General features: G+C 44.3%; 1 protein-coding gene across 2 annotated transcripts in view; it reads left to right on the forward strand.

Moving 5' to 3' along the window:
* Window positions 1–506: 506 nt before the first annotated feature.
* Window positions 507–10,032, forward strand: part of LVRN (laeverin) — a 72,373-nt gene continuing 62,847 nt past the window's right edge. The window contains exon 1 of one of the 2 annotated variants that reach the window (XM_017502031.2): window positions 507–1,377. In XM_017502031.2, the coding sequence (XP_017357520.1) occupies window positions 683–1,377 (695 nt within the window). In that variant the 5' untranslated portion in view covers window positions 507–682. The remainder of the gene's footprint in view (window positions 1,378–10,032) is intronic. The other variant, XM_017502032.2, reaches the window with a different exon arrangement.

Genomic DNA, 10,032 nt, shown 5'->3' on the forward strand with positions numbered 1-10,032 from the left:
GAAGTGTTAAATTCCCAAATATCCTGGTTCTCAAGCCCTTTCCACCCCCTAGAGCACACGAAGTGCTAAATTCCCAAATATCATGGTTCTCAAGCCCTTGCCACCCCCTACAGCACACGAAGCGCTAAATTCCCAAATATCCTGGTTCTCAAGCCCTTGCCACCCCCTAGCACACGAATCCCTGGCTGGCGGTGGAGCAGGTGTGTTGCTGGTAGCTCATCGCTGGCGTCAAGATAGACGTGCTCCGTACGTGTTCGCTTTCAGGTAACATCTGAAACCGTGCCGAGGCACATCCTTCATCCAAATATCCACGTTTAAGGTGTCCAGATTTGAGTTTGGTCTGACCTACCCGCTCCCCGCGCCGACCCTGGAGGCATCTTCCATGGGCTCTTTCTCTTCGAACCCCAAGGGGTACGCGCCTGGGTGTGCCAGGTCCGCCTCTTCACTGGCGCTGGCCAGGGGCGGGGTGGGTAGGCTGGGACCTGTGTCTGATTATCTGGGAGGGGGAAGCCACCGTCCCAACCGCTGTCTGCTGCGCTCCAGTCCTTCCAGGCTCTTCCAGGAGGAAGAAGCACTATACAAGAGAGGAGGGTAGGGGTCCCAGTACTGAATACCCTTGCCGGGGTTTTGACAGCTGCCGCCGTCTCTGAACTCCCAACTCGCGCCGAACCAGGTCCCTGTCATGGGACCCCCTTCCAGCTCAGGTTTCTATGTGAGCCGAGCGGTGGCCCTGCTGCTGGCGGGGCTGGTAGCCGCCCTCCTGCTGGCTCTGGCCATACTCGCCGCCTTTTACGGCCGCTGCGCGCGCGTCCCACCGTCGGTGCTGCCCGGACTCGGGGACTCGGAAGCCGAGTGTTCTCCCCCTCGCAGGCAGAAACCGACGCCGACCCCGACGCCCGGCAGTGCAGACGAGCTAGCGGTGACCACCACCCCTAGAGATGAGCGACCCCCGGGGCCCTGGGACCACCTACGCCTGCCGCCCTGGCTCTTGCCGCTGCACTACGACCTGGAGCTGTGGCCACTGCTGAGGCCCGACAAGCTTCCAGCGAGGTCTTTGCTCTTCTATGGCCGCGTGAACATCACGGTGCGCTGTACCATGGCCACTGTTCGACTGCTGTTGCATAGCGTCTTCCAGGACTGCGAGGGCGCCGAGGTGCGGGGCCCCCTGTCCCCGGGCACTGGGAACACCACCGTGGGCCGCATACCAGTGGACAAGGTGTGGTTCGCGCTGGACACGGAATACATGGTGCTGGAGCTCGGTGAGCCCCTGCAACCTGGTAGCAGCTACGAGCTGCAGCTCAGCTTCTCGGGCGTGGTGTTTGAAGACCTCAAGGAGGGACTCTTCTTCAGCGTCTACACCGACGACGGAGAGCGCAGGTAAGGGCTGGACAGCCCGGGGCCCCTCTCGGCTCTCCCCTCCCTTCCGCCCCCTCTGTCCAGGTGCAGCCTGCAGATCCAGCTGCCGACCTTACCCAGGTGCGCGTCTGCTGCCCTTTCCAAAGAATCCCCAGCCCATCCCTTGCAACGTTTTCTTCCAAAGCCAGAGTGCCAGCGCCTCCTTCCTCCCTTTTCCTAAGACTTTGGTCAGAATAAAGTGACCGTGGAGACCTCAGCCCTTCCTCTGGCTAGTTTCCAACCCTATTCCTGCTCATCCAGTTTGCTTCTGTTGTTGCCCCTTCTGAGGCCGCTGGTACCCCCAGCTTGTCGTTTTCTTCAGAAAGCATCTTTCCTCTCTGGCCCTAAATTTCTTCACCCCATTCAACAAACCCCTTGGCCCTCAAAGGTTGGTCCTTGGACCAGCGGCAGCTGTAACCTGGGAGCTTGTTAGAAATGCAGAATCTCAGACTCCACGCCCCACCAAGGCAATCGGAATTTCCGTTTTAAGTAGATCTTCTGGTGACTGAGGCGCGCTAAAGTTGGAGATGCGTCTGGCTAAAGTACCCTACCGGGTTCTGAGTTTCTTCCCTCCCCAAGCCCATCTCCCTGCTTTGTCTCTTTCTCCAGGCACTCTGTAACTGCTGCTCTTACAACAAATACACGCACGTTGGGGCTGTTTGTTCCAGTATCTTTTGATTTTTGCTAAGGTTCTCCAAAATTCAGGAATCGCCTTTAAGTGGTACCCTGCCACGGCAGCTTGGGGTCCGCATCATCTTTTGCTGGCGAGCAGCTGCATCCCTACCCGCTCCTGGCTTAGTCGAGCTCTGCAGAATGTCAAAGCCCGGCACTTTTGGGGCTTCTCTGCCATTGAGTGAAGGGGGTGTGGGGGGGGGACAATAAAGGGATAACAGGAGAATAGGAGACCTACCCTGCGAGTTTGCAAGCCCATGTAATGTACATGTGCTCTTTTTACACTCATTTGAGATAGTATCTCCCACACGGAATGTCTCCTGCCGCTGCGCAAGAATTGTCTCTTTCCAGGCTTGGAAACCACGATACTGTACTCCAGCGAACACCAGGGAAATGGCTTAAGTGGGAGATATCAAAATTTAATTTTTTCCAACCGGCGATCTCTTTCTCCACTCACACACTGGCGGAGCATTTGCGACTACACAACTGCATGTACTTTGTCCTTTATTATTAGAGAAAATGTTCTCAGTTGTTCTCTGAGGGGAAGAATCCCACCACATTACCCCCCTAAACCATCTCCTGCACCGCCTTAAAAATTTCAAAGGTTTAAAAATAAGTTGAAAGAGCTACCCTAGTGGATGTGTAATCTGTAACTTTTGTTTTTAAGGGCAATGTGCGTGGTTTTTCTCTTTAAAAAATACATCAATGCTTGAAAAAATAGTTTTGAAATTTTCTTATTCAGATGTGTTACTCAACTTATGTGAAAAAGGAATCTTTTGAAATTACTGTGTACATCAAGGTGCAAAATATTTCAGAAGAAAAAATGGAAACATTTTGCCTACATATCTGACTTTTTTTTCTTTTTTTTCTTTTTTTTTGCTGTAGATCCGTAAATCTTCCTCTGTTCACCTATCTCTTCCTTGGTCCTGTCTCAGCAGGGCTGTAGCCCAGACAAGCTTGCAAAGATAGGAAAGGAAAGTCCCTTTCCATTTTTCTATTGTGATGCTAACTCTAGTGTTAACTAGAAACTATATTTTCAGAATATTAAAATTCAAGCTAGAAGAAATCTTAGATGTTCATAAACCAAGGTAGAGCTCCAAAATTGTGATGTTTTGGAAGAGTTGCCAAAAGGCCCTCTGGGTCTCTGCTTCTGAAACCACAAGGAAAAGACACCTAAGGTTAAGCTTGAAGTAACGGTCATGGAGAAACTGCATCAGAAGGATGGCTTGTGGTACAGCAGATTCTGGGAGCCCAGCAGGTCTGAGTTTGAACCTGAGCTGCGTGAATTGAGCTAGTCTCTTAACCTCTCTGAATCTGTTTCCTGATTCACAGAGTAGATATAATAACTGTCAACTATTAAAGTACTGTGATAATTAAATGGAAAAGTGGAGTACACAGTGATACATACAGCCTGGGTAGTGGAAACTGTTATCCTTAGTTCAGATTATCATTATGATCAGCTTCCTTGTTATCTAAACACAGAACCTGCCAAGTTCCTAGTATATATGAGTCTAAGAAGATTCCCAGAGGAGAAGAAGGAAAAAGCTGAGGGAGTGGGGAGTTATTGCTTAATGGGTATAGATTTTAGTTTTGAAAGATCATAAGAGTTCTGGAGATACGTTGACAACCTATCTCCAGAACTTATTCACAATGTGAATGTACTTAACGCTACTGAAATATACACTTTAAAATGTTAAAGTGGTAAACTTTATGTTATGTGTAATTTACTAGAATTCAAAAATTTTTAAGAGCAAAAATACATTATAGATCAGTGAGTTTAGAATGGGATTTGGAGATTTGTATGTTTTGACAACTGTCTCAGATAATTCTGATAGCTTCAATTAGCACCTGATCATTTTGTGTCCTGCACCCAAATCTCATTTGGAATTGTAGTTCCTATAACCCAGTGGGAGGTAATTGGAACATGGGGGCAGTTTCCCCCATCCTATTCTCCTGATAGTGAGTAAGTCTCATGAGATCTGATGGTTTTATGAGCATCTGGCATTTCCCCTGCTTTCACTCACTCCATCTTGCTGGCCTGTGAAGGAAGTGCCTTTCTTCCCCTTCACCTTCTGCCATGACTGTAAGTTTCTTGAGGCCTTCCCAGCCATGCAGAACTGAGTCAATTAAATCTCTTTTGTTATCAATTACCCAGTCTTGAATATTTCTTCATAGCAGCATGAGTACAAACTTATACAGTACCTAATACTTTTTTCTTATTTTTAATTTTGAAATAATTACAGATTCACCAGAAGTTGCAAAGATAATGTAGAGAGATCCCGGGTACCCTTCATCTAGTTATTGTACATAATTATAGTACAATTGGTACTATGTATATACATATGTTTTTATGTCATTCATCATATGCGTATATTTGTGCAAAAACTACCGCAATAAAGATACAGAGCTGTTCCACCTCAAAGATCATCCTCATAGTTCTGCTCTGTACTCACTCATACCACTCCCTAATCATCTCTAACCCCTGACAACCACTAATCTGTTCTCTATCTTTGTAATAATATCATTTTGAGGATGTTCTATAAATGGAATTATATAGCATGTGACTTTTAGAGATTGACTTTTCCGACTCAGCAAAATTCCCCTGGGATCCATCCAAGTTGTAAGCATCAATAGTTTGAGTCCTTTTATTGCTCAGTGCTATTCCATGGCATAGTTTATTTAGTCATTCATCTATTGAGGAGTATTTTGGTTGTTTCCAATTTTTTGTTATTAAATATAAATCTTCTATGAATAATTGTGACAGATTTTTCTCTTTAAGAGGCAGGGCTCCTCTATGTTGCCCAGGCTAGCCTCAAACTTCTGGCCCCATGGGATCCTCCTACCTTTGCCTTCCAAAGCACTTGTACAGGTTTTCGTGTAAACACAGTGTTTATTTTACTGGGACAAATGTCCACAAATGTCATTGCTGGCCATGTGGTAGTCTCATGTTTAGTTCTTAAGAAATTACCAAATTGTTTTTCAAAGTGGCTATACCATTTTACACTCCTACCAGCAAGGCAAGTGTGATAGAGGTTCTCCGTATCATGGCCATCATTTAGTATTGTCACTATATTTTTGCTGTCCTCATAGGTGTAAGGTAATACTCATTGTGGTTTCAATTTGCACATCTCCAATGGCTAATGATGTTAAACATCCTTTTGTGTGCTTATTTGCCATCTGTTTGTCATAGTCAGTGAAACGTCTTTTCATGTCTTTTCCAATTTTCTAATAGATTTTATTTTTTTACTGTTGAATTCTGAAAATTCTTTATACATTCTAGATCTAAGTCCTTTGTGAGATATATATGGTTTGCAAATATGTTCTCTCAGCTTGTCTTTTCATCACCTTAAGTTCTTTCAGAGAATACTAGTTTTTAATTTTGATGAAGTCCAATTAATCTATTTTTAGATTAATTGGATCATGCTGTTGGTGTCATGCCTGAGAACTCTTCACCAAGCCCTAGGTTCTGCAGATTTTCTATATTGCCAAAAGTGTTTTACAATGAAATCTATAATCCACTTTGAGATAATTTTTTAAGATGTCATGTTTAGGTTGAGGTTAATTCTTTTGTCTATGGATACTCACTTTTTCCAGCATCATTTGTTAAAAAACTATCTTCCATCTGTTGAATTGTACTTCTGTTAAAAATCTGTTGGCCACAGTATTACTGGATTCTCTATTCTGTTCCATCAGCATTGGTGTTGATTCCTCTGCCAGTACTACAGTCTTGATTACTGTAGCTATATAAGTCTTGAAATTGTCTTCGTTTTTAGAATTGTTTTAACTATTTTAGTTTCTTTTCCTATCCCTACATATTTTACAATTTTCTTATATATAGCTACTAAAAATTTTATTGGAATTTTGGTAGGACCTATATTAAACCTTTATGTAAATTTAGGGAGAATTGATAGCTTTACTGTCCTTAATCTTCCATTCTATGAGCATGAAATGTCCATTTATTTAGATTATTTATTTATTTCATCAGGATTTTTATCATTTTTATCATACAAATCCTACATATGTTTTGTTAGATTTACACTCAAATATTTAATTTTGTTTGAGAAATAGTAAATGGTGTTATATGTTTAATTTTGGTTTTCTACATGTCTGTTGCTGCTATATAGAAATACTCTTGTATGCTGATCTTGTATCCTGTGCTCTTGCTGAAGTCATGAAATCTAGGGCTTTGTGGTTTTTATTTTGTAGAGCCTTTGGAATTGCCTAGAAAGATCATCATGTCATTGACAAATGGAAGCAGTTTTCTTTATTCCACTTCAATCTCTCTGCCATTTGTTTTCTTTTCCTGTCTTATTGTGTTGGCTAAGACTTCCAGCCCTATGTTAAATATGAGTGGTAAGAATGAACATTCTTGATTTTTCTCCTCAACTTAGGGGGAAAGTTTTTAGCCTTATCCACTAAGTAAAATATTAAATGTAGGTTTCTGTATATGTTTCTTTTTTATCATATTGAGAAAGTTGTCCTCTATTCATATTTTTTTCTGAGAGGTATTTTTTTTTTTTGCATGAATGCATGTTGAATTTTTCCAACATTTTTTCTGCATAAATTGATATAATTATGTGATTTTTTTCTTCTTGAGCCTATTAATATGGGTATTATATTGATTGATTTCTGAAAATAGTGAGCCAGGCTTAGTGCCCCACCCACCCTTATTTTTAAGAGATGGGATCTCACTCTGTCACCTGGGCTGGAGTGCAGGGGCATGATCATAGCTCACTCAAACTCTCAGGCCCAAGTGATCCTCTTGCCTCAGCTTCCTGACTGGCTAGAAGGACAGGCACCTGGTTAGTGCCCCACCCTTTTTGATAAGAGCCCTTGGTATACAGTAGAGGAGAGTGGACAGTCCTTTTAACGCAGGAAGGAAGATTGGGAACACAGAGAAAAGAACAAATGGAGAAAGCAAGAGTCTTTACTTTGTACCCTCCTCCTTCTGACAGGGTATGTCCCTCAGGCAAAGTATTTTTATGAAAGTAATTTTTCAAGAAGGATTCCCAGAAAAAACCAGCTGGAGAATGAGCAAGTGTGACTGAGAAAAGAAGAAGGCCAAGCTGGAATATGCTATTAAACAAAGCTCCATGGAGTAAAGTTCTGTAGAGTGTGAACCACAGCTTAGAATTGGAGGTATTGGGAGCAAAGGAGCAGGGGAATTTTCCCCCTCCACACCGGCTGTAGCCTGGCCTTGAGACTAAGTTAATTCCCAAGTAGTCTGCTTTTCAGTAATGCAGGCAAAGAGATTCCACAGGGTGCCTTGTTCTTCCCTTTATGATCAGTGTGGCTCTGCAGCCAGTGGCTTCTAATTCATAGAATAGTAGATTAGGACAATGGGCCTTAGATACCGAAGGTGGTCCCTGCAATCCATTTGATGCCTAAGGGGATCTAGGATTTTATATATGGGCTGAGGATATTGACTAGAGAGCTATAGAGAGTCTACCATATTTCATACTTTTCTGTATAGGCGCAGAAGTGGTTCAAAGTAACTGTGTTGTGTTGAAAGCTGTAAACATGGTTATCCAAGACATGACTCCAAAAGAAATTGCAGCCAGGCTCAGAGGACTGGCCATTGAAGTAGGAGCCCAGATGAGGGACCCATGATCAATGGAAACCACTGAGCCTTGACTATTATGAGGGAATGGTTCACAAGTCACAGCATCTGACAAATTCAAAATGTCTTCTCCTTTCAAGGGGTCTCCCAGCAGAGACCTGGCAAGATGACTAAATAGGAATAGCTCTGGTTTCCAGCTCCCAGAGAGATCAATGCAGAAGGAAAGTGATTCATGCATTTCCAACTGAGGTACCGAGGTCATCTCACTGGGACTGGTTAGAAAGTGGGTGCCGCCTACAAAGGACAAGCTGAATCAGGGTGGGGCATTGCTTCACCCAGAATTGCAAGGGGTAAGGGAGCTCCCTAGCCTAGCCAAAGGAAGCCTGGAGGGACTGTGCCATGAGGGACGGAGCACCTGGGACCAGATACTACTTTTCCTACAGTCTTCGCAACTCGCAGACAGGAGATTCCCTTCTTTGCCTACGCCACCAGGGCTCTGGGTTTCAAGCACAAAACTAGGCAGCCATTTGGGCAGACACCGAGCTACCTTCAGGATTTTTTTTCATACCCCAGTGGTGCCTGGAATGCCAGTAAGACAACTTTTCACTCCCCTGGAAAGGGAGCTGTAGCCAAAGAGCATAGCGATCTAGCTCAGTGTATCCCACCCCCACGGTGCCCAGCAAGCCAAGATCCACTGTCTTGAAATTCTAGCTGCCATCACAGCAGTCTGAAGTTGTCCTGGGACTCTCGAGATTGGTGGGGAAAGGGGCATCTGCCATTACTGAAGCTTGAGTAGGCGGTTTTCCCCTCACAGTGTAAACAAAGCCTTGGGGAAGTTCCAACTGTGTGGAGCCCTCCCCAGCTCAGCAAAGCCTCTGTAGACAGACTGCCTGAAGATTCCTTCTCTCTGGGGAGGGCATCTCTGGGAAACAAGGCAGCAGCCCCAGTCAGGGGCTTATAGTTAAAACTCCCATCTCCCTGCGACAAAGCACCTGGGTAAAAGGGTGGCTGTGGGTGCAACTTCAGCAGACTTGTCTGCCAGCTTTGTGCAGTGGATTTCCCAGCACAGCATTCAAGCTCTGCCTCCTGAAGTGGTTCCCTGGCCCCTGTGTCTCCTGACTGGGAGACACCTTTCAGCAGGGGCTGACAGACACCTCATACAGGAGAGCGCCATCTGACATCGGGTTGGTGCCCCTTTGGGATGAAGTTTCCAGAGGAAGGAACAGGCAGCAATCTTTGCTGTTCTGCAGCCTCCATACCTGGGCAAACACGGTAGGAGGAATAGACCTCCAGCAAACTCCAGCAGACCTGCAGCAGAGGGGCCTATTAGAAGGAAAACTAACAGAAAGAAATAGCATCAACATCAACAAAAAGGATGTCCACTCAGAAACCCCATCTGAAAGTCACCAACATCAAAGACCAAAGGTAGATAAATCCGTGAAGATGGGAAGAAACCAGAACAAAAAGGCTGAAAATTCCAAAAACCAGAATATCTCTTCTCCAAAGGATCACAAGTCTTCACCAGCAAGGGGTCAAAACTGAACAGAGAATGAGTTTGACAACTTGGCAGAAGTAGGCTTCAGAAGGTGGGTAACAAACTCCTTTGAGCTAAAGGAGTGTATTCTAACCCAATGCAAGGAAGCTAAGAACCTTGAAAAAAGGTTAGAGAATTGCTAACTAGACTAACTGGTTTAGGGAAGAACATAACTAATCTGGTGGAGCTGAAAACACAGCATGAGAACTTTGTGAAGCATACACAAGTATCAACAGCCAAATTGATCAAGTGGAAGAAAGGATATCAGAGATTGATGATCAACTTAATGAAATAAAGCATGAAGACAAGATTAGAGAAAAAATAATGAAAAAGGAACAAACAAAGCCTCCAAGAAACATGGGACCATGTGAAAAGACCAAACCTATGCTTGATTGGTGTACCTGAAAGTGACAGGGAGAATGGAACCAAGTTGGAAAACACTCTTCAGGATATTATCCAGGAGAACTTCCCCAACCTAGCAAGACGTGCCAATATTCAAATTCAGGAAATATAGAGAACAACACAAAGATAGTCCTCAAGAAGAGCAACCCCAAGACACATAATTGTCAGATTCAGCAAGGTTAAAATGAATGAAAAAATGGTAAGGGCAGCCAGAAAGAAAGATCGGGTTACCACAATTGGAAGCCTATCAGAATAACAGTGGATCTCTCTTCAGAAACCCTACAAGCCAGAAGAGAGTGAGGGCAAATGTTCAACATTCTTTTTTTTTTTTTTTTTTTTTTGGGGGGGGTTTCTCCTTTTTTTTTCTTTTTTTTTTTTAATTGGGGGTTCTTTGCTCACCGCAACCTCCGCCTCCTGGGTTCAGGCAATTCTCCTGCCTCAGCCTCCTGAGTAGCTGGGATTACAGGCA

This window comes from Cebus imitator, unplaced genomic scaffold (assembly GCF_001604975.1).
Source record: "Cebus imitator isolate Cc_AM_T3 unplaced genomic scaffold, Cebus_imitator-1.0 Scaffold288, whole genome shotgun sequence".
In the NCBI taxonomy this organism is placed as follows: Eukaryota; Metazoa; Chordata; class Mammalia; order Primates; family Cebidae; genus Cebus; species Cebus imitator.